At 37.0% G+C, this 24,752-nt stretch overlaps 1 protein-coding gene and 2 long non-coding RNA genes across 5 annotated transcripts; 1 reads left to right on the top strand and 2 right to left on the bottom strand.

Moving 5' to 3' along the window:
• Window positions 1–317: 317 nt before the first annotated feature.
• Window positions 318–7,981, bottom strand: spryd7a (SPRY domain containing 7a). Of its 3 annotated transcripts, none has more exons than XM_051705690.1 (5): window positions 7,833–7,981; window positions 5,785–5,901; window positions 5,519–5,685; window positions 5,225–5,327; window positions 318–1,516 (listed from the first exon to the last, which is right to left on the bottom strand). In XM_051705690.1, the coding sequence occupies exons 1-5, from the start codon at window positions 7,936–7,938 to the stop codon at window positions 1,419–1,421; spliced, it is 591 nt and encodes a 196-aa protein (XP_051561650.1). In that variant the 5' UTR covers window positions 7,939–7,981; the 3' UTR covers window positions 318–1,418. The 3 variants fall into 3 exon arrangements, with proteins under 3 accessions (XP_051561650.1, XP_051561651.1, XP_051561648.1); XM_051705691.1 differs by lacking the exon at window positions 318–1,516 and adding an exon at window positions 1,523–3,017; XM_051705688.1 differs by lacking the exons at window positions 318–1,516; window positions 5,785–5,901; window positions 7,833–7,981 and adding an exon at window positions 1,523–3,017 and having other exon boundaries at window positions 5,519–5,561.
• A 766-nt stretch (window positions 7,982–8,747) lies between these two features.
• Window positions 8,748–14,547, top strand: LOC127445536 (uncharacterized). The gene is made up of 3 exons (XR_007898016.1): window positions 8,748–8,887; window positions 13,285–13,714; window positions 14,185–14,547. It is a non-coding gene; the product is annotated as an uncharacterized LOC127445536 (long non-coding RNA).
• Window positions 10,775–21,551, bottom strand: LOC127445537 (uncharacterized). Its single transcript, XR_007898017.1, has 3 exons — window positions 20,883–21,551; window positions 14,559–14,617; window positions 10,775–12,903 (listed from the first exon to the last, which is right to left on the bottom strand). It is a non-coding gene; the product is annotated as an uncharacterized LOC127445537 (long non-coding RNA).
• Between the last annotated feature and the right edge of the window lie 3,201 nt (window positions 21,552–24,752).

Genomic DNA, 24,752 nt, shown 5'->3' on the forward strand with positions numbered 1-24,752 from the left:
TTAATGGGTTTCAATGGGGAAAGTTTTGTCCTAAAGGTCCTGAGTGTAACTATTTTGTGTACACAGTGTATTATAGATGTATTTTAGGAACGGAGGTTGAAATATCAAAATTCCCCCAGAATACACACCTTTGGCGGCAAAATTTATGCCATTGGCATTAACACAGCCAAAATGATCGAAAAAACAAAAATGTCTCTAAGGTCACACAAGGGTTAATGATGTTGGTTGAAAATTTCTTGAGGAATTCCTATTATGCATTTTTTGTCTTAATACACAATGTTAAATTCACAGGGAAAAAAAACACTAGGTAAAAAGAATGCACAAATGACAAAAGCATTTTATTACTTAAAGACAAAAGACATATTAGGTTAGTACATGGGTAAGATGGCATGAAATGTTCTGCAGTGTGACCTGCTCTAGGTCTATACTCCCCCCTAAAAGTATTTTACAGCATTTTGCTAAATCTTTTATCATTTTTACACATTTAACTTTTACTAGACTAAACTGAATATTTGAACTTTTATAAATTAACTTGTCACAATGCAGGACCACTGAGAATGAACTTAAGAAAAATAACATTATGAATTTATTGGAACCCTTTACTTTTTAATACTTATTTAAAAAAAAAAAAAATCCAAATTAAGATCACATATTTCAACCCCAGGTATAAACATAAAAAACTGAAGGTAGATAACCTTTCCATCACTATGTGTCTCAAATTTTCTTAAAATGTATTAGTCACACTAAATGCTGTGCACACATTGTTCTCTTGATATAAGATGTAATTAAATCATAAGTTGATGTAATATGGAAGAACACAACCAGACATAAACCTCAGGAAGGTAATGAAATATACATGTATTTCTTATAGAACTTGTATAAATCAAAACTATGATAATGTGCACTGTGTGTGGGCAGCAGGGCAGTTAAACATTGGTACATAACATGTATCAACATCATCAGACAGTCAATAACAATGACAGCTTACACTGTCTGGAGTCAGTCTCACTTTGTTCAGTTGAAATGCAGACAAGATGCTACAAAGTCATGCTTGTCAGCTGTAAATTTGTTACCTAGTTATTACCCGTTTTTGTTAGAATTCAAACCAGCCAAAAGACTAAATCAATATTTTTTCACAATAGAGCACTATTAAAACAATAGTAAATGTACAGTGTTCGATGAAGAACAAATAACTGATGTATTATATGACATTTTTAGATCAAAGTGCACAGACCTAGAAAACGACATGATTTTTTTTAATGAGTACTGGTAGTGGCCAGCAAGATTCGCATCAATTTCACGTGAGTCCTTTCAACTGGCTAAGCCACACAATAGATAGATGTCAGTCATAAACATAGCACTTCAAATCCCGGCCATGGGGTATACATCTGTAGTGTATATACAGCACATCATGAATTTTAAAAGATCTGCTGCTCAAAAAGTATCTTCTGGAAACCTTGCGGAGGAGAATGGTAGAAATCACTGAACTGACAATCCAGAATTGCACTATCGTCCACTGTGAGGAGAAGACAAAATAATTAAGGGCTATTTAAAGACAAATCCTACTTAAATATACTGTACTGCCTAGAATTACCAAAGGACTGATAAACATTAACACCAAAAATGTGTTAATGTCGACATAAACACACACACAAACACACTATCACACACACACACACACACACATACATACATACAGTGGTGTGAAAAAGTGTTTGCCCCCTTCCTGATTTCTGATTTTTTTTGCATGTTTGTCACACTTAAATGTTTCAGATCATCAAACAAGTTTAAATATTAGTCAAAGATAACACAAGTAAACACAAAATGCAGTTTTTAAATGAAGGTTGTTATTATTAAGGGAAAACAAAATCCAAACCTACATGACCCTGTGTGAAAAAGTGATTGCCCCCTAAACCTAATAACTGGTTGGGCCACCCTTAGCAGCAACAACTGCAATCAAGCGTTTGCGATAACTTGCAATGAGTCTTTTACAGCACTGTGGAGGAATTTTGGCCCACTCATCTTTGCAGTATTGTTGTAATTCAGCCACAGCTGCCTTTTTAAGGTCATGCCACAGCATCTCAATAGGATTCAGGTCAGGACTTTGACTAGGCCACTCCAAAGTCTTCATTTTGTTTTTCTTCAGCCATTCAGAGGTGGACTTGCTGGTGTGTTTTGGATCATTGTCCTGCTGCAGAACCCAAGTTCGCTTCAGCTTGAGGTCACGAACAGATGGCCGGACATTCTCCTTCAGGATTTTTTGTTTGACAGCAGAATTCATGGTTCCATTTATCACAGCAAGTCTTCCAGGTCCTGAAGCAGCAACACAGCCCCAGACCATCACACTACCACCACCATATTTTACTGCTGGTATGATGTTCTTTTTCTGAAATGTGGTGTTACTTTTACGCCAGATGTAATGGGACACACACCTTCCAAAAAGTTCAACTTTTGTCTCGTCAGTCCACAGAGTATTTTCCCAAAAGTCTTGGGGATCATCAAGATGTTTTCTGGCAAAAATGAGACGAGCCTTAATGTTCTTTTTACTCAGCAGTGGTTTTCGTCTTGGAACTCTGCCATGCAGGCCATTTTTGCCCAGTCTCTTTCTTATGGCGGAGTCATGAACACTGACCTTAACTGAGGCAAGTGAGGCCTGCAGTTCTTTGGATGTTGTTGTGGGGTCTTTTGTGACCTCTTGGATGAGTCGTCGCTGCGCTCTTGGGGTAATTTTGGTCGGCCGGCCACTCCTGGGAAGGTTCACCACTGTTCCATGTTTTCGCCATTTGTGGATAATGGCTCTCACTGTGGTTCTCTGGAGTCCCAAAGCTTTAGAAATGGCTTTATAACCTTTTCCAGACTGATAGATCTCAATTACTTTCTTTCTCATTTGTTCCTGAATTTCTTTGGATCTCGGCATGATGTCTAGCTTTTGAAGATCTTTTGGTCTACTTCACTTTGTCAGGCAGGTCCTATTTAAGTGATTTCTTGATTGAGAACAGGTGTGGCAGTAATCAGGCCTGGGTGTAGCTAGAGAAATTGAACTCAGGTGTGATAAACCACAGTTATGTTTTAACAGGTGGGGCAAACACTTTTTCACACAGGGCCATGTAGGTTTGGATTTTGTTTTCCCTTATTAATAACAACCTTCATTTAAAAACTGCATTTTGTGTTTACTTGTGTTATCTTTGACTAATATTTAAACTTGTTTGATGATCTGAAACATTTAAGTGTGACAAACATGCAAAAAAATAAGAAACCAAGAAGGGGCAAACACTTTTTCACACCACTGTACATACATGCATACATACATATATATATATATATATATATATATACATATATACACACACAGTTGTGATCAAACGTTTGCATACCCTGGCAGAAATGGTGAAATTTTGGCATTGATTTTGAAAATATGTCCGATCATGCAAAAAATTTAAAATTTATTTTATTTAAGAATAGTGATCATATGAAGCGATTTATTATCACATAGTTGTTTGGCTCCTTTTTAAATCATAATGATAACAGAAATCACCCAAATAGCCCTGATCAAAAGTTTACATACCCTTGAATGTTTGGCCTTGTTACAGACACACAAGGTGACACACACAAGTTTAAATGGCAATTAAAGGTTAATTTCCCATACCTGTGGCTTTTTAAATTGCAATTAGTGCCTGTGTATAAATAGTCAATGAGTTTGTTAGCTCTCACATGGATGCACTGAGCAGGCTAGATACTGAACCATGGGGAGCAGAAAAGAACTGTCAAAAGACCTGTGTAACAAGGTAATGGAACTTTATAAAGATGGAAAAGGATATAAAAAGATATCCAAAGCCTTGAAAATGCCAGTCAGTACTGTTCAATCACTTATTAAGAAGTGGAAAATTTCTTGATACCAAGCCAAGGTCAGGTAGACCAAGAAAGATTTCAGCCATAACTGCCAGATGAATTGTTCGGGATACAAAGAAAAACCCACAGGTAACCTCAGGAGAAATACAGGCTGCTCTGGAAAAAGATGGTGTGGTTGTTTCAAGGAGCACAATACGACGATACTTGAACAAAAATGAGCTGCATGGTCGAGTTGCCAGAAAGAAGCCAATGCCACAAAAAAGGCCGGTTACAATATGCCCGACAACACCTTGACACGCCTCACAGCTTCTGGCACACTGTAATTTGGAGTGATGAGACCAAAATAGAGCTTTATGGTCACAACCATAAGTGCTATGTTTGGAGAGGGGTCAACAAGGCCTATAGTGAAAAGAATACCATCCCCACTGTGAAGCATGGTGATGGCTCACTGATGTTTTGGGGGTGTGTGAGCTCTAAAGGCACGGGGAATCTTGTGAAAATTGATAGCAAGACGAATGCAGCATGTTATCAGAAAATACTGGGAGACAATTTGCATTCTTCTGCACGAAAGCTGCACATGGGACGCTCTTGGACTTTCCAGCATGACAATGACCCTAAGCACAAGGCCAAGTTGTCCCTCCAGTGGTTAAAGCAAAAAAAGGTGAAGGTTCTGGAGTGGTCATCACAGTCTCCTGACCTTAATATCATCGAGCCACTCTGGGGAGATCTCAAACGTGCGGTTCATGCAAGACGACCAAAGACATTGCATGACCTGGAGGCATTTTGCCAAGACGAATGGGCAGCTATACCACCTGCAAGAAATTGGGGCCTCATAGACAACTACTACAAAAGACTGCACGCTGTCACTGATCCTAAATGGGGAAATACACAGTATTAAGAACTAAGGGTATGCAGACTTTTGAACAGGGGTCATTTCATTTTTTTCTTTGTTGCCATGTTTTGTTTTATGATTGTGCCATTCTGTTATAACCTACAGTTGAATAAGAAATGTTTTGCCTGCTCACTCATGTTTTCTTTAAAAATGGTACATATATTACCAATTCTCCAAGGGTATGCAAACTTTTGAGCACAACTGTATATACATATATATACAAACAAATGTTCATTCTCTTCTTTCAACAAAGAAATTACCTCATTTAAGTAATCAAAATGCAAACACAGATTATTTGGATATTACAGAACACTACAGCTTATTCAGACATGGTACAGAGTTGTTCTGTCGTTACACAATAATCATCGCTTAGCTTATGTCGAATGCATCACAGTGAATGTTCGATCCTTTTTTTATTGATTTTTGTTTTAGATTAGCCATAACTTTATTATATAGGCATACAGTTTACTCCACAACACTCACCATAAACTACAGGATATACAGTTCCTCTAATGCCTGATGCAGGGCAGTTCATATTCTTTCCATTCAGGTACAAATTCAGTTCCACGTGGTCATACGTAACACCCTATACACACAAACATAGGAGAAACCAGAAATGTACATAAACGTATTACACTCAAAATGAACCATCAGCTCAGGTATTGTGTCCTTTACATGGCATCACTTTACAAACAACATATATGCTCTTTGACAAACATCTTAATGTCAAATTCCATCTTCATTTGACATCTAAACACTGTTGTCCTTGTGACTCACCACAATGTCTCCTTCCTGTGGTAAACTGTTAGCAGGTAATCTGTTCTTTTCTTCATTATTATGGTACACAGTGCCATCTTGTCTGAGTACAAGGCTGTGTATGTCTCTGCCCAAAGGGATCTGGTTTAGATTCGCTTTCTGAGTTGCAACTCCAATTCCCCAGACACCTGCCAGGGGCAAAGTTCATTGCAGCCCACACTTCATGATATTAATATTGACTAATTTCATCTTTATTACAATAAATTCCCATGTGGTTTGCTTCTTACCCGTGGACTGAATCTTAAATTCAAAGTAGCTCTTGTTTTGATGGAGAGGTGCATTTGCTGTGCAGCCACCAGTTCCACATATGCGTCTTCCACTCTTTACAATGACGACATCAGTACCTGAAACGTCATGAAAAAATCAGACGAGTCCTTGTCTCAATGAATTTCATAGCAGTTCAGTTACACCACAACTGTTTGGTACAACACAGGTTTTGTTGAAAATTCTCTCATCATTTGCTCATCCTAACACCATTCCAGATGTGTATGACTTTCTTCTGCTGAACACAAACAGAGATTTTTAGAAGAATATTTCAGCTCTGTAGGTTTATATATATATATATATATATATATATATTTAAGTCACTTTTTACTATAAATCTCCATCTTTGACCAGCCCCAACCAGTAGGTGGCGATATGCATGAAGAATGCGAGAGAAAACAAAAGAAGAACTGTCCCTTTAAGTTGTATTGAACCCGGAATATTCCTTGAAATCCATGTCTTCAGAAGCGATATGATAGGTGTGGGTGAGAAACGAATCAATATTTAAGTCCTTTTTTACTATAAATCTCTACTTTCACTTTTACTCCCACATTCTTCTTTTGTTTTCTCTCGCATTCTTCGTGCATATCGCCACCTACTGGTTGGGGCTGGTCAAAGATGGAGATTTATAGTAAAAAGTGACTTAAATATATATATATATATATATATATATATATATATATATATATATATATGTATATATATATAAACCTACAGAGCTGAAATATTCTTCTAAAAATCTCTGTTTGTGTTCAGCAGAAGAAAGTCATACACATCTGGAATGGTGTTAGGATGAGCAAATGATGAGAGAATTTTCAACAAAACCTGTGTTGTACCAAACAGTTGTGGTGTAACTGAACTGCTATGAAATTCACTGAGACAAGGACTCGTCTGATTTTACTCACCCTCATGTTAGCAGAACACAACATTTGAAGAAAATTAGAAAAATATCTAAGCTCAGTAAGTCCTTAAAATGACCACATTCACTTCCATTATAAGTGTCTCACTGTCACCTCCATTTTTGCTTTATTTTATTTTTTTAAAATTTCCCCCCCTTTTCTCCCCAATTTGGAATGTCCAATTCCCAATGTGCTCTAAGTCCTCGTGGTCTGGGTGGCAGAGGATGAATCTCAGTTGCCTCCGCTTCTGAGACCGTCAATCCGCACATCTTATCGTGTGGCTTGTTGAGCGCATTACCATGGAGACCTAGCGCATGTGGAAGCTTCATGCTATTCTCCGCAGCATCCACGCACAACTCACCAGGCGCCCCACCGAGAGCGAGAACCACACATTATAGTGACTATGAGGAGGCTACCCATATGACTCAACCCTCCCTAGCAACCGGGCCAATTTGGTTGCTTAGGAGACCTGGCTGGAGTCTCTCAGCACACCCTGGATTCGAACTCACGACTCCAGGGGTGGTGGTCAGCATCTTTACTCACTGAGGCCCCCATTTTTGCTTTTTTTAAAGAAAAGGAGTGGTGTCGAGTCAAAATAAATTTTTGTGGTAATAAATATTATGCCACAAATGCTGTCAACTGAGCTTCACTTGTATTGAACCAGGAATATTCCTTTCACCACTGGATTCGTATGGATCACTTTTATGCTGCCTTTATGTGCTTTCTGGACCTTCAGAGTCCTGGCCACCATTCACTTGCATTATGAGGACCAACAGAGCTGAGATATTTTTCTAAAAATCTCTGTTTGTGTTCTGCAGAAGAAAGAAAGTCATACACATCTCGGATGGCATGAGGGTGAGTAAATAATGAGAGAATTGTCATTTTGGGTGAACTATCCGTTTAAATGAATTTCTACATGAGATTGTCACTATAAAGAGACCAGATTTAGAAGAACATGACCTTTGGGATGACCTGTTCTACATTCAAATTGATCATAACATTTCGTTAAGAGGTATTTTTCACAAGAACGTAAGCCTTGTTTATCAGACCCTCAGACCCAAAGCTGAAAACCTTTTCCGTACATATACAATGTCGGAAATCACATCACTCACCCATGTGATGAGTGTCGAGCTGAACCGTGGGCATTTCCTTCAGTGATACGTGGCCGCTGTTACTGTCTCCACAACAGCCAAAACAACATGAAAACAAAGCCGCCATGACACGCTAATTATGTAGTTATGAGATATTTATTTGCTTTATGAGATTATTTGTGCTCCAAAACAACGGATGACATTTTTATTCTCCTTTCAGGGAACCGGATATGACGCAGGACAGTTAACCGTTGGAGGATTTAATTTCCAAGAAAAGCTCGACAGCGCCCTCTAGTGGTTAAAACCGGCAACGCTATTTCAGGATGAACTTTAACCACTGACTGGCAACTTGTTTGTTTTTGGGGCCATGTTACTTTTTTTGGCCGTCGTTTGTCATCGGTCGAATCATACTAGCTATATGAATAAAATGTGAAGGCTATAAAGGGGCTAAAACAATATTAGATTTGGTTTGTAAAGTGATGTGTAAGAGAGTATGCACTGTGTGCGAGAGAGCGAACGCAAAGCTGAAAGATCAGAATCGATGTGACCTTAAAAGCTTTTAATCTGCTTTCGGCCACCCAGTTACATCTGTGAAGTTTTGCATAGCAACAACCTCGCCGCTCGGAAAGTAAGGGAGCCTCTTCATCCGGCCAACTGTTTACAAAAACGAAAAAATATTTATCCATCCGTATTACTGTACTTTCACCTTCACAGCAATGACTCGCTCAATTTTTTTTTTTTTTTTTTTATTGTTTTATTTTTTTTATAAAATGTGTGCGTTACTTTCAGTTATATACTAAAGTTTGTTGTATTTGAAGTTCGGTGCTGCTGAAATCTGCACAGCAACAAGCGCCATGATTGCGTTTGCGGAGCGCCCTGGTAACTGGCGCGCGCGGGTTCTACCCAATAAAAGAGCGCGTGATGTGTTCGCACTAATGCGGTGGAACTGCTTTACCCAACATCCATACTTTTTATGGGATTACTGCATTATTGTAGAAACTATTCTGACTGGCATCACGTCCATGTCCTTTGGGGTTACTAGTAAGTAGATGTCGAGGTAAAGGGACAAAAAGAAGGTAAAGTGGGCACAATATTTCATTATGGTCTCCCTGACGACCCTTCTATCCTTTTCTGATTTAGTTTCAGATAAGTTTAGTTATGTATATGTAAACACCATCTTGTCACTACGAGAGAACAGTATACTTAATTACTTATTGTAGTAAGGGATAGACTTGTGATGACTGAAATAACGGATCCCCATATATAGGCTAATTAGCTTTTACGAAGCAGGTGATGTGACAAAGATGAGGTGATGTTATATTGTGAAATTTAGCTGCTTTTAAACTAGTTAAAAACAGCGACGAGGCGTTGAACACGAGCGCAGTGCCTCTAATCTTTTGAATGACAACAAACCCCGTTATTTTCAGAATTGTCCAATCAAATGTCCCGTGTGGGTCAGCTGTGTGACACTCCAAATGATGTTTCTATGGAAATTGCCAGGTAGGATCTCGCCTGCCAATAACAGCTCATTCACAAAGAAAAAAAAGTTATGTACTATGCACTTTTGTGTGCACTATGAATTTCCGCTCCAGTAAGAGTTCAGTGCGTATCCTGAAGTTCAGTATTTAGCTGTGTTCAGCCTTGGGAATAAGAGTAACCTACTGCTGACCTGAGAGGGGAGTGACGTAAGAGCTGTAGAAAGTGACGCAGTTTCTGCCCTATTTTTTGTTTGTTTGTTTGTTTGTTTTTTATTTTGATTACTGCGTGGTTATACAACAGATATGATATGTCTATCATGTTTATCATTCGACAGTTTCATGCAAGCACCTGCTTTTTCTAATATAATCCAAGGCACAAAAAAGAGTTAATAAAAGACTCATATGTCATCTGTTTCTTGCATTGAGTTCAATACAAGTTAAGCTCAGTCGACAGCATTTGTGGCATAATGTTGATTACAACAAAAATGAATTTCGACTCCTCCTTTACTTAAAATAATAATAAAAAATAAAAAAACAGCCAAAATCGAGGTTACAGTGAGGCACTTACAATGGAAGTGAATGGGGCCCATTTTTGTAGGGTTTAAAAGCTTCTGTTAAAAGCCATTTATTATTTGAGCTGTAAAGTTGTTTAAATCGTCATATTTATAGTCATTTTAGGGTTTAGGGTGTGTTGATATAACATTGTCATGGCAACGAAGTTGTAAAATTGGCTATAACTTTACACTGAGAAGGTTAGTAAGTGATTTTATCACACTAAAATCAAGTTTACACGCATATTATTTATGTCTTGTGGCAGTGAGAATTTTAATGTTCAAAAATTTGGCCCCCATTCACTTCCATTATAAGTGTCTCACTGTAACACAGATTTTTACTTTTGTTGTTGTTGTTGTTGTTTTAAGAAAAGGAGTGGCAAGTTAAACAAAATGTTTGTTGTAATCAACAGTATGCCACAAATGCTGTCGATTTAGCTTAACTTGTATTGAACCCGGAATATTCCTTTAATGTTTTAACGACTATATTTCAATCCAGTTGGTGTAGAAGAGAAAACTATTTCAGTACTAAAAAGTGACGGTACACTTTGTTTATTTCGAACCGTTTTTTGGGTTCCCCCAAAAAAAAAAAAATTACAACAAATGCTTACATAATCATCAATGATCATTGGCCAATCATGACACGGATGCACCGCTCCATCAAAACAAGAGCCACTTTGAAATGACACGGAAAACATTATTATAGCTAATTATCTTTTATCAGTGTTGACTGACAGACGCTTTCCTTGTGCACCTCCACTTCATTAACCTTTTTTTATTTTTGTTTTACTCTGTACAGATTTTCGAGAAAGACTTGTTTGGCAACCTACAGTTGAGGAAGATATATATATATATATATATATATATATATATATATATATATATATATATATATATATATATATATATAGGTTCGTGCTTTTGATGCAACTGTTTAAAGAGCCGTTTTACGATCCATAAGGCCGCACGTGTTTTGTGTACCATTGACCAATCAAATGTCCTGCACCAACTGAGATTAAGAGTTTGAATGAGTAAAATAATAAGTGAGGTCAGTGTTTCCACACTTTCTAATTTAGAGGATAAATCACCACTCAAGTGTCAATCCTATATGGAGATATCCAACTCAAGAGAAGCATAAATTCTGGACGCTGCAGACGTTCATTAAAGAAAAAAAAAAAAAAAAAAAATTATGGCCAGGTGTTCATTGACAGGAACTGGACATTTTATTTTTCCTTACATGAGAAATGGTCAAATTACTTGGTCAACAGGGCTGTTTTTTTTTTTAGTAGAAACCACTGCCATCAGCAATGTGAGGTCCCGGAGTAGCGCTCCTCCGTCCAAGATAATCAGAGTTCCTTCAAAGTCTTCTCGTCCGGCAGCTTAACTTTAGGAGGACTTACAGAACGACCAAACATACGATTTTATCGCCACCGACCCTCTCCATCCATCCTTAAGATGAATAGCAGAGCTCTGCCCTGTAGGTTCGGGTTCAGGTGCACTGAAACAAGCGGGTCTTTGTGTGACCGTGTATTTGGGTTGACAATGTTCTGAAGTCAATTCTAAACACGTTTTTAATTGGGACTAACATAATTTATTCAGGGCAGACGCGACTCTGTGATTTTTGGCCATGAGGATCTCTCGGCCATACGCTGAAGAACCCTCAAAAGTTTGCATTTTGTGTCCAATACTTTGGCATCTTTCCTGTGCATATTTGGCAGATTTCTGTGCAATTGATCCAAACGAAACTTCTGTGAATGTTCTTGGCCTGTTGGACACAGATTTGAAGGATGGTTCCAGTCAGTTTCGCCCGAGGATAACGAGTGTTACAGATAGGGAGTGTGTAAATATACTTGATATTAACAACCCTTACCGAGAAGAAACGCGGGAACACAAACAAACAGCGCAAAGTACCAAAGGGGTCGATCCACGATGTGATTCTGTCAGCAACCCTCCCCTAAAGACTTTAAAGAAGAAAAGGGAATCAATGTTTCCCAGAAGATGGCGATGCTGCGTTATTTAAAATGCAACGCGTGAGAAGAAAGATGAAAGGTCATTGCAAGTATCGATGCCCAATACTAAAATATGAAACGAACTGTTTAAGTGATTTTCTTCGATCAGGACAGTTAATTGGTGAAGTGCTTGTTATTATAGTAGATATTATAGGTTATTTTGAGATTCATGCAAAAAAAAAAAAAAAAAAAACAGCACATTATCAGGAACATGTGAACGCAGATATAATCCTATTGATTTTACTTAAGAGTACCAATTTAGCCTACTTGAGAGAAATGTGTTGGCTTCATGCATTTAAGTGGATCTGCAGATGTATAACTTAGTACAAATAATTAAGCTTGATGCAATTGTTCTCATTGTAATGATTTTAATGATATTTTTCCTTTATTGCATTTTTCATATACATCAAATTATCAACAATCAAATCATTTCTAAACTAAGAATAAATATTTCACAGATGGATTTGACCTAAAGCAGATTAAAATGAGTATATCTTTGACAATGGTTTTAAATAGAACTTCATATTCAAACTGCAACATCAACGGTCTACAGTAAATAAATGCAATATATAAAAATCTGTATTTACATATAATCTCGTTGATTAATTGTACTTCTCGTGCAGTCCTGAAGAGATGAAGGACCCCGGAGACACCAGAGGACGGTAAACGGCCCGCCTAACTCCAGCAGCACGGTCAATACTGGAGGATTCGCTAGTGCTTTGACTCCAATATTTACGTGCTGCTACAGCCAGGCAGCCAGTCAGTCACACGGTCAAGTTCAGGAGACTCAGTCACACATACACATGTAGTCTTGCTGCTGCTGCTGCTGCTGCTGTTGTTGCCTACTTTTCCCATCCTCCCTCTCTCTCTCTTTCACCCGTTTGAATGTGAAGTGAGCATCTGTCCTGTCGTTCTTGCCGCAGCACAGTACGGCCTGCACCTCCGTTATAACTCACAAACCATTCTGTGCTGCTACAGTACCAACAGGACCCGCACAAAGCACGCACGCACACTCTCACGTGAGGCACACGCCCACACATCCGCGTTTCTCAACCTGAAAACACAAGATCAAAAAAAAAAAAGGAGTTCTAACAAGCAATCTGTCCAGATGTTTTAGTTAAATAGTGCCAAAATGGCATCAAGATTTTTAAAAACATAAGACCTGCATTTGCTTAGAACCTTAGAGTTTGAGGGGGGAAAAAAAAGAAAGAAAGAAAGAAAAAAAAAGACCAAGCAGCAGTTTTGATTATAGCGCAAGATATTCTCAGACTCTGTGGGCTGTAACTTCTCGCATTTGGTTTTGCTATGCAAATGCAGCGGGACATAGATCAGTGATCTTAAGTACAACTAATTTGTTTTCAAATATTTTAAGATCCATATGAAGATCGTTCTACTTTTTTTTTTTTTTTTTTTGCATGAATTGGGACCCTGGAAGAGCTGACTGGTGAACTATCTGCAAATTCAAGGTCAAATGTATTATGTTCTTGCCCTGTTGTTTTCCAAGTTTGACAGTTACATCATAAAAGGCTCAGTTTGAGAAATCAAAAAAATCAAGTGAGCATCCCTTTCTATACATCATGTCATAACTCATATATTTGCATGAATGCAATACATTACATTCCAGTTCTATACACTAATTATCCATTATCTGACCATTATCCATTATCTGACTATTTTTGAACCTTCTGTTTTTAACAGCACATTTCTATTCTACAGAGATGGGTGGAATTCCATGGAAAAGTACACCTTACACAAAATCTACACACGTAGTCTTAACTCTCTGGCCGATTGTGGTAACAGGGTACCTGTTCTGAGATCAAGGTGCGAAACAAATAATTACCCAATTACCCAAAAACTATTAAGAGGTAAGTGCACACCTACATTAATAAAATTCATTCTATCCAAACCTTTTATTTGGGGATTTTTCACAAATGGTGACTTCAGGTCTATTTAAACAGTTAAAGGAAAACTTATTTCAGTTAACTGAGTTTTAATTGTTTATCAAATGATTTCCATATTCAATATAACAACCGGATGTAAATTCAGAGATATAATTCAAATGAGTCAGTACATCCATTTTTAAAGAACCAGATGAGTAAGCTCAACAACAGAGCTTGATTCTGTTTTGTCCAAAAATATCTTTGTAATGACTCCAATGCGGTGAGGGTGACAGCAATAATTAATAATCATGTCTTAAAGTGCAAAATCAGTGGGCTATTAATAATGCAAAAATTTGAAGCATGACTAAATTGCAATATTTATAATTTCACCATTTTTGTGAAACACCCCCAGGTTTCTGTTGCATTCAATGTACACTCATGTGCTTTTGTACCAGGTGAGCCAGTACTGACAATACACTTTTGGTGTAACACAAGCAAGGGGACACTGAAGCATCTGCTGTCTATCAGGGTAAAATTACAGGTTATGAAAAAGGCCCCATGGACTTCTGAGAAAAAAATAAAAGCATTCTCTGACAAAAGCTTGTAACCTCCTACAATATAATATTTACTTATGCTGTTTGCTCCATCTGAATGCCTTCCTCTTTCTTTTTGTTTATTCTGTGCATATAAAAAACTTTTTTTTAACTGCTACTTTCACGCATTTGAGAAAATAATTTATCCAAAACATTTTTTTTTTTTTTTTTTACACAAGTAAATGTTCACAGTCAAACTAAAAGTTAAGACTAGTTAAGATCAGCGGTGTACTTACAGTCACTTAACTTTGTCACAGCTCAGTCTCCTGCCGTGTGCACTACAAGGACTCCTCTCCTTAGAGAAAAGAAAAAGACACTTATGAAGCACATATTTTTACTCTTAGGTTCCTTAACATTTAACTACAGGTATAACTACAAAAATATTCCCTCTATAAAGCACCCAGTGTATTTTTGACTGAACTGTTGCAATTATGATGTGGTTATAGTATGTGAAGTATTGAAATGATTGTGGTATATTCTGGTTTGAAGACGAGTCCTTAAATGACAGGGTGTGTTTTTATGTGTGTGTGTGTGTGTGTGAGAGAGAGAGAGAGAGAGAGAAAGCAAACCAATCTCCATTAAATTACAGTACATCAGAAATGTAAACTATGAAGATTTAAACAAATTACTAATTTAAAAAAAAAAAAAAATTAAACATTAAAATAACTTTGATACTAAGGTTAAGAAATTCTAACCTTCAGGCACACATTGCACATTTTATGTGAAAATCTCAATAATGTAGATATATTAATAAAATTAATAAACTTTTCAGGGGGCTCACTTTGAGAGAAAAAAAAAAACTCTGGATGAGCTGAAAGTACACAGAAGTTAAAGCATAGTGATAATAACAACAATAAAAAAAAAAAGATGAGTCATAATTTCGGCCTAACTCCGGAGCAACATAAAATTTGAAATTCATTTTACACCAACTATTAATTTTTAACTAATAAAACCCTTTCTATTTTTTTAGGAATCAACATTGGGTGCTTTAACAAACAATGAATTTAGTTATGCAGGCAGAGTTGTCTTGCCTTTGTATTTACTGACTCAACAAAAAGGTAAAAAAAAAAAAACTGTGTCTCAATCTTATGTGTTATTAAATTTAGAGTGGACCGATATTTCACCAGCTCAGAAGCCCATCAGATGAAATAAGATCTATTGATACACTGAGGGTATCATTTGTACCTAGATAAAACAGAATATACTCAAACAATAAACAAAATACTTAACTTGCAACCAAATCACAGAGCCAAGTGATGTAAAGGGATTACTCTAATTAGTATATTTTTACGAGACTATCTAGATGTGTTGTACCCTGTAAATTTGTATGCCAGAAGTTAGCAGATAAACATTCACTTCCTACCATAGAAAGGAGAAGCTGCTCCTATAATTTCACTGCTTTTACACAAGTTACAAGCAAAGGGGATACAGCAGCACGAGCGTGTGACAGCAGGCATATAAACACAAGATCTGTGCATGGGATGGAATAAATACATCCTGAAATGGAAGAAAACAAATCTCATGTTTTTAATCCCATTCTATACACCACTGACAACAGTTCTTCAGCTTTGTGCACAACCAGTGTACTTAAAAATATTTCTGCTTTACTGCAATGCAAAATACAAGATGTAATGCAAATTACTGCAAATGTAAGTCTATTTAGTGTAAGTAAATATTGTTTGTAACTATTTTTCAAAATGGTGGAAACACGAACCTTGAAGTTTTAACCATTATAAATTATGTAAAGAACTAAAATATAAAGATGGTATGCTACATTTGTGAACTAAATATTTTTATTATTACGCAATAACATCTCTTAATTGTTTGAATTAATTTTATTTATTTATTTGGTCAGTTTTAAATGCACTACATTCCTGATCCTCACTTGGCACTAAAAATGGCACTCAGTAGCTCTGCATAATTTTTTTTTGACAAGCTTCTTTTTTAATTTCTTTGAAAGTGTGTTTAGATGCGTGGCATGCCAGCTTCAACATTATATTGCCTTTGCGCATGTATAATTTTTTAGCTATTTTGTAGTGTATAGACCAATGTCGTAAAAACACGTCAAATACTTTAAATGCATAAAAAAAAACAGCACCAGTCCCCTTAACAAGTGCCTTTGCCGTGGTATCATCCGACAGGGGCAACCCCTGGCAGCACTCTGGAGTTTAGCATCAGGAGCTCGGCTGGCGTTGGGTTCCTCTTAGCAGATATCTTTGTAACTGACACTCAGATCGAGATTTTCATTTCTGTGTTTTGCATATAAACTGTTTTTTTACAAAAGATTCGGATATACAAACCCACCAAAAATCGAGACGTCCTTGCCTCTGATCTTGCTGGCAAACAAACAGAGGCTCGAGTTAGGCCCGAAAATCACATTTTGTACAAATCGGTCTTCTAACAACTTATGAAGTCAAAAGCCCCGCACACTTCAGGTTTCATGATTATACACCAAGCAAGCAATTCTTTCTTATTTTCTCGAATTTTACTATAGACAACATCAACCAACTTCCTTGAATCTTGGAGGCCCCACTATAACTTAGTGGCTAACTCAGCTAACATAAAGAGAGAGAGAGTGAGAGAAAAAAACAGAAACCTCAAACTCATTTTGTGACCAGTTCTGCAATCTTCAAAGAGTCGTTCTACAATGTTTACAGGCATTTTTAGAGCAAAGAGATGACAATATAACAATTAGCCAGTACAGAGCAGGTCTGTTACATGATCTGCAAGGAATACTGCTACTAAAGTGATGAAAATGTGATCTCCCTTTGAAGTCAATATGGCACTTAAAAACAAGCACAGCCCGACATCACAAATCAAAGCATTACACAATGTGAAACTCCACAAAACCCTAGTAAAAACAACAAGGATAATATCAGCAGTGATGACGCCTGAGAAAATTCACAAGTAGCACAAAACCGCTGAAATGCGTAGACTTACTTTACAAAATAGACTAAATATTATTTGCGACGCAAGACAACAACCAAAGTCCTAACTTAATTGTATTATGGCTAAATTGAATTCCTAAAACATTTACCTCCAACAGGAGAAAATTTGTAGAATTAAATATGTTTTGAGGCATTGAAAATTAATGATTATGGCAAAACCAAGAAGCACTTCTCAGGCTCTGCACCTACAGAGTTTTCATATAATGTGGGATGGGTCTGAGTCAAATGCAATATTACATAAGCATTAACGCAAGGCAGAAACAGGAAATAAAAGCTTTGGGCATATCACAGTGACCAACAGGATCAGCGGTCTTAGTTGTATGTGAAATGCAGTGCTACTATCAAATTGACAGAAGGGTTTCCATTTGGACCTGGGCCAAGAGGTTACAGGTCAACAAGCCTGTTATATTTGAGGGGAAGACGCATGCAGTGTATTTCTGTGCGATACAAGTAATAATGAACTAGTACGAGTCATAATGATCTATCATGATTGTGACTAATATGTCACGGTCATGGAGACACAACGAGAAAGAACAAGCACGCTTACAAAGATCAAAGGTTCTCAGGCCAAAATTTGGTGAATATGTTCTTGGCAATAAATTTGTTGTAACTTGGTTAAAATACAGCAACTGGACCTTGAAGGGGCAGATTAATGTTATACAAAATAATACACTGTCAATAAAAATAACAACCAGCCTTTAATAAAAGTGATAATATCAAACATTAGCTTTGACCATGAGTACCCCCCCCCCCCCCCCATTTAAAAAAAAAAAAGTACAGTGTCACATTTTCTAAAGTCACTTCTGATTACTGAATAGCCTACCTCACTCATATTTTAGTGTCAAGCACTTGTATATACAAAAATGTATAGCACTATCCAAAACTTTTTCAAATAAAAATAAATACACCCGCTTTTTCAAATTATGAAGTGGGCTTAGAATGCATATTATCCTAGGTCTTGTTGCTATGCTTTTGGCATTATCCTTATTTTCACACACACACACACACACACACACAGACACACACCAGCAAACGTCTTCAGGCTGCCTGATATCACAGAAACACGTGCCCTTTACAATGGTGTAACCTTTAGCCCTAACTTGAGGACACACTAATGTAAATTGGTCTAAGTGGGTCATCGTCGTAATGTCCAGCCTCTGCGTTCACAATGTAGACCACTGACGGATCACCTCATGACCACAATTACACACTGACACGCAGTTATAAACACACATACATGAAAAAAAATAAGCATTTTTTTTTTTTTTTTGTCCTCACTCTAACCATAGTTAATAGTGTGACCTAGATATATATGGAAAGTTGACGAGTTTTTGGATTATTATCATTGTTGTCTAAAAGATACATTTTATTTCATTTATTTATTTATTTTTTGTTTAGAGAAGTTTGTCTCGGATGTGAATGAGGAGGCTGGGTGGATACAGTATTCAGTAGTGAAAGAATAGTTGTTGCTGTTGTTGTGACTGGACAAGCAGTAACTGAATCACATCACCATTACGATATTTTTCTTATTCTTGTTGACTGAAAGCCATACTACAACTTAAAGCTATCCAATTTTATTAGAATACACACATATACATTATATATATATATATATATATATATATATATATATATATATACATACATACACACACACATACATATATATATATATATATATATATATATATATATTTAACTGTAACACTCTAAAGTGTCTCTAGTAAGTTTGTGTTGTTTTAATAAATTGAAGTGATTGTGCAAGAATGTGCATACAGAGTGTGCATTTAACAGGCAAGTAGTCAACTTTTATAACAAATTTTTACATTAAATCACTTGAATACACTGCAATTACAGAGTTCTGACTTTGTAATTATATAATTATGTACAGATACTGGCAGCTATAAGAAATTCCCAATAGATCTCTGCCAACATTTTTTCCCCCCTTTTGGCAAAAACATCCTTTACAAGTCAATGGTGACTGAGCTCTTACACAGCAGTGTGTGCAATGACTACAGGCCAACATTAAAATCATGAAAAGTTTGATTTTGCAGTAAAACTACCAACAGCGCACCATGAATAATAAATGCCCTAGTGATCAAAGTTTCTCCTCGAAACTATTGGAATTATTCAAGCTTTTCAGTGGCTCATATGAACTACAATGCAATGTGCAGTCAGTGAGTGCAGAAAAATCCACAAGAGTCCCGCTAGGCAACAACATTGTCAATCTGACACTATAGAGAGAGAGATAACCAAAGGAATATCAACTCTAACTCTGATTAAAAGTCACACTTGGCCTCAGAATTGTTGTTATAGAGTGAGTGGACAACACTCACTGTAAAAAGGCCCTTTTTGATAGATAAAACCGAAGGAGGCCATTGGAAATAGAACAAACAGGCCCTGCTTTTAATCACACTTTTCACAAAAATAGAATATTTAAAATATATCCACACAGGCTGTTTAAAGAGCTAAGGGGGTGGGATAATGGCACCTTTAAAGCTTTTTTTTTTTTTTTTTTTTTTAATAACTCATGTTTGTCCGATGCTTTCTTTGCTTATGGCATAAATATATATCAAGAATGATCAATATTATAAAAATCCAGCTTTGTTTGAATCACCAGGTGTGGCACGCCCTCCCAGAAACATCCAATACACTCGCAGACTGAATGTGAGAACACACACCTCAGCAGTCTACAACTGACATGGGCCTACATGTTCAGTTCCACCCCCACAGATGTTTAAGGTTTACTTTTCCATCCAGTGTAAAAAATAATGCACATAAAGTTGATTTTTGTTTCAAAAATGGAAACCTTGCTTCTGACACGCTGAGTGATGCTGTTGAAAATATTAAATGCACTTTAAAAAAAAAAAAGTATAAGTATAAAAAAATTCGATATTTGCTTTTTGTTGTAGGTTATGGTTAAGACATGTTTTCCGTATTTTGTGAATAACAGGGCTATATTTAAAACGCGGGCACATGTAATTCCACCAACTTACATAACAAGGTGAAATTGCCGTGCTTGCAACCATACTACTGAACTCCCATTTCCGAGAAAAGCTGAAAAGCAAGAATCTTTCTCTCCTCTTCCAGCTCCTTGCGCTCTGTTAATGTACACAAAATAGCCAAAAATGTCACTATTATTCCCTCTGAACACGACACTGAACGTTTTATATCCACACTCTAACCCGAGTTAAAAGACTCTGCCTCCACGTATGCTGATAAATTAACACATAGGTCATGCAACATTCTCCCTTTTAAAAAAAAAAAAAGTTACATAAACTGTTACATTAATGTCCGGATGCACAGAAATGACATTGTGAAGTCTGAATTGAGCGTGTTGCTTTGTGTCAGCGTCAGGTCATATTGTAACAAACTCACTTTTTAGACGAAAAACTTTTCCTTTTTTTTTTCTCTCCATCATCATCAGTCTTTCGTGGCTGAACGCATAATAAAATGGCGCAAAGTATTTCCCCGAAAAACATTTTAATTCAAGAACGTTTTACAATAATGTCATCTTGTAAAAAAAGAAGAAAAAAAAAGAAAAGAAAAAAAAGATACAAATGTGCAAAGTCTTAAATTATAATGCAAACGCGATGAGTTTGAGACTCTTACCGGCTCCGATGGTTCCGATGCATCAGTGTGCATCTGCGCCAGCAGCACGTCCGTTACTCCCGCTCAAAAAGCGACGTGAAAAAACACCAAAATGACCCGTTCTTCGCCGTTGCCTGGATGAATCCCAATCTTAGGACCCTGCCGCATTTTCCAGAATTTTTCTATATTTTTCCTTGCATCGAGCGCTATTTTTCTTTATTTATTTACAACAACAACAAAAAAAAATCGCTGGTTTTCTAAATACGCAGCTGAAAACGACAGACCCCCTTTTCTTCTCCGGCTGCAGAATCGGTTCGTAATGGTCACTCCTGTGGTCGTCCGCATCAGATGTCAGGCGATTTTGCTGTCTGATATGGTTGTTTTTCCACATTCGGGTAACAAAATCTCATATTTAGAGACGAAGCGTCGCGCGCACTGTCTTTCCATCCGCGCTCTCAGTGTTGATGTTATCGCTGCTCACTCGAAAATGGCGCCGAAAGTGACTCTCCTCATTCAAATCTGTAAGAGCCGCCCCCAGCTCGCATGTGCATGCCGGGAACATGGATTTGGATGTCCATGCTTTTCAGGCTATCTAATGCTTGTCATTTAAGCTATTTCATCCACCATTTCCCTGCCAGTTCCCTACAGAGAAACTTAAGCAAGGTGTTCCTCTGTATCTGCCCTGTGCAAACTGAGAGTTCAGTCTCAGTGGTGCTGTAAAATATTCTGGTCTGAAAGAGGGGATATGACCTGTTTTTTCCCCCTCAGCAACTGCTTTATAACACACTTGAACGGCCAAAACGGAATGCTGAACATTGATATCCACACACGGATATATTTATAGAGATGCCAACCCAAACACAAGGGTTACCCCATTTCTTGTAACTGGGCTCTTTATTAATTATTAACAGTCATTTAATGTGATGTCAGAGATGTCAAGGCTCTAATAAGCTGATTTAATCAACACTACACCATGACACTGTTAAAGCATAGACAATCTAACATAGTATCTAAACTATAACTAACGATTAAATGAAAATGTCGTGTACATGTTACATGTGTACATAGAAGATGGCAAAAATCAAATATAGCATGGACTTCGTTAGAGAGTGTAAATTGGTATAATTATTATAGAACTGTTGTTTTGACCCGATACTAAATCTAATTTCTCCAAATGAATCAATAGTTAGATGCAATGCGGCACAAAGCATTTGAGTATATCTGAAAGTGTGTATGAATGCACACTGAAAAAATGTACCGGGCCGGTTTCGTTGGTGCGTTTCACACTTAATATTAGTTTTAAAAGAATTTTCACAGTGACTTACAATGCAGCATTTATATACACACAACAAACACGTGATTTGCCCCATGTTTAAGGTCCTGTCTCACAGCACATTTTAAACAGCAGCTACATCACTCTTGACTATGTTTCTGAATTCAGGACTGCACATGATGTCATGGGTCATGCATCATGTCATGCATTTTCTCATAATGCAAGGAGAGTTTGACAACAACGGTTTGTCATTGAAGTTCAGGCACACTCTCCATTCATAGCTGAAAACTGTCTAAATCAAATTAAACTATCCGGCTTCAGATTTCAACATTAAACAACTCTTGAAATACACACACTACAGGGGTGGAAATTCTAGAAAAAATATTAAATGAAAAGTGACAGAATGTTAATTCGATTAACCTGTTCTGTAAGTCTTTTGGTGTAAAAGGTATTACAATTTACAGTAGGATTGAAAGAGGACATTAGTGTCAAAGAAAAATGATCCCCCGATGTTCAAATTTGCTGAGTCAGCAAGTTAGGTTAGGGGCCCGCTACATTTGTTGGAACACTGAGAGTTGAAATTTGGTGTGTTCTTGTCTGCCAGTGCCTTTTATGACCATAATAGATATCATTATACAGTCTGGTGGACTCAAAAAACATTTAATCATTGACAAATATTTGCACTCAAGACCTGGTGGGTGACACATTCACCTTAAATAAATCTGCTGACCTTAAACAAAATCCCTTTCAGTTTTATTCATTTTCATAATCCTAAAATGTCAGTAATTAGCTGTGTACAAGTAAGGACAAATGTGTCTGCTGTGCACCCAGCGCACTCCTTCACCCTCCACTTGTCAAACATGTTTTTTGTAGGAGTGTGAAAATAGGGGCAGTTGTAAGGGGTGAACTTGAGGGTGTGTTTACGAAAGGGTTTTGTTCTCTCATTGAAGGGTCTCGGACTCTCATCCCCCAACCCACCCAAAAGCCGTCTGAAGCAGCTGCACCCCTGTGATCTCTTTAGTGCCAGGGAGGGGGCGGTAGCATGTGAGGGGACAGCCCCCCTTTTGCAGAGGCCAGAGCCTACACACTTAGGTAACAACATCCATCAAACGCCAATAGATGCCTGCAAGTCATGTCTGAGAACACAACAGTAACCTTCGACCCCTGTTAAGTGGGACGGCCTAACAAGACACAGCCACTGACTAATGCTGGTTTGGTTTTACTTAATTCATTGGAGACCCACAGCAAAAGAGATCTTACTATTGGATGGTGCATTAGGTGAATGGCCTCTGATTGCATGGCATTACAAAACAAAATTATCTTAAAATAATGGTTTTGTAAATAAACAGATGGGGAAAGTTAAAACCTTAGACACAAAAGTAGGTTATGGATTATTCCTTACATTGAAAACCCTAATAAATTGACTTTGCTCAATTGATTGAGTAAACTTGTTCCCTCAATTGAATTGAGTAATGGCATCTCCAAAACTTGTGTTATTAAGTTCACTTAACTTGGTGTTTATATAGAATGAACTTAACTACTAAGTTAAGGTTGCAAGTAAACGTAACTCAGATTTTCTTTATTTAAATATTGTTGCTTCTACTTAATAATTTTAATTTAACTGACTCAAATTTAGATCATACAATAACTCAGATCAAATAAAGAAGATTATAACTGATTCTAGGTCAGTCATTAAATAAACTTTATTCTCCCCAGACATGCATATATACCTGTACTTCAGTTGCAAATGTGAACTGTAATCGAGTTAACAGGGTCCAACTTGACCAAAGAGGACACAGATCAACCTAGTGGTGACATCACACAAAACAACTATTTGCAACAATTCCCTTTGACCAAGGAAACATAATTAAATAAATCAAGGGATAATGGGGATTCCTCATCGCCTAAGTTTTGTACTCAATCGTTTAAGTTAAAAACACTTAAAATCTTAAGTCTGTGGATTTTTAAGATAAGTTATAGGAACATAGATATTTCAGTTATGAGTCCAAAATGTTTTAAAACAAATTGATTTTTTCCAGTAATTACAACATTTGGGTTTACAGTGGATAAGATGCGACACCAACTCACAAAAACTTGTTGACAAAGCAAAAAAGCCATTATGTGCAAACACACTCTTTGTTTAAAGTGTCTTTATCTTAAAATTGTTTCTGCTGTTGTATTGCGTTTGGGAAAAAATCACACCAAGTCTTTAAGATTTATGTTTATGTTACGATTTGGACACCCACGCTCTTTATAATTATTACATGTAACATGTATGTTTTTGTAGTACATTTAGCAGAGGAATCCCAGACACAAGTGCATGGACAACATAATGTCAGTATGTTTAATCTATTTTTCATTGTATTTCCAGCTATTCAGTATATTGATGAACATCAGATTTCCCTAGCTTTCCAGGGTTTCCTTGCTGTCCTGGTGCAATAATGTCTCAGTGACAATTTAGTAATTTAATCATTTTTTGCTGAAATTGAGTTATAAAATGTGTAAGTGTGCTGTCTTCACTTTGTACCAAGTCAATACGTGGTCTTATGTATGGCATACCACTACTGCTCCTAAACAATTACCACACGTTTTGACTCAATGGAACTGCACAGAACAAT

The sequence above is a fragment of the Myxocyprinus asiaticus genome, chromosome 8, assembly GCF_019703515.2.
Source record: "Myxocyprinus asiaticus isolate MX2 ecotype Aquarium Trade chromosome 8, UBuf_Myxa_2, whole genome shotgun sequence".
NCBI lineage: Eukaryota > Metazoa > Chordata > Actinopteri > Cypriniformes > Catostomidae > Myxocyprinus > Myxocyprinus asiaticus.

Bases quoted from the DNA above. Each gene is read 5' to 3' on its own strand.
- spryd7a (XM_051705688.1), bottom strand. From the start codon at position 2,917: ATGCCGAGATCCAAAGAAATTCAGGAACAAATGAGAAAGAAAGTAATT.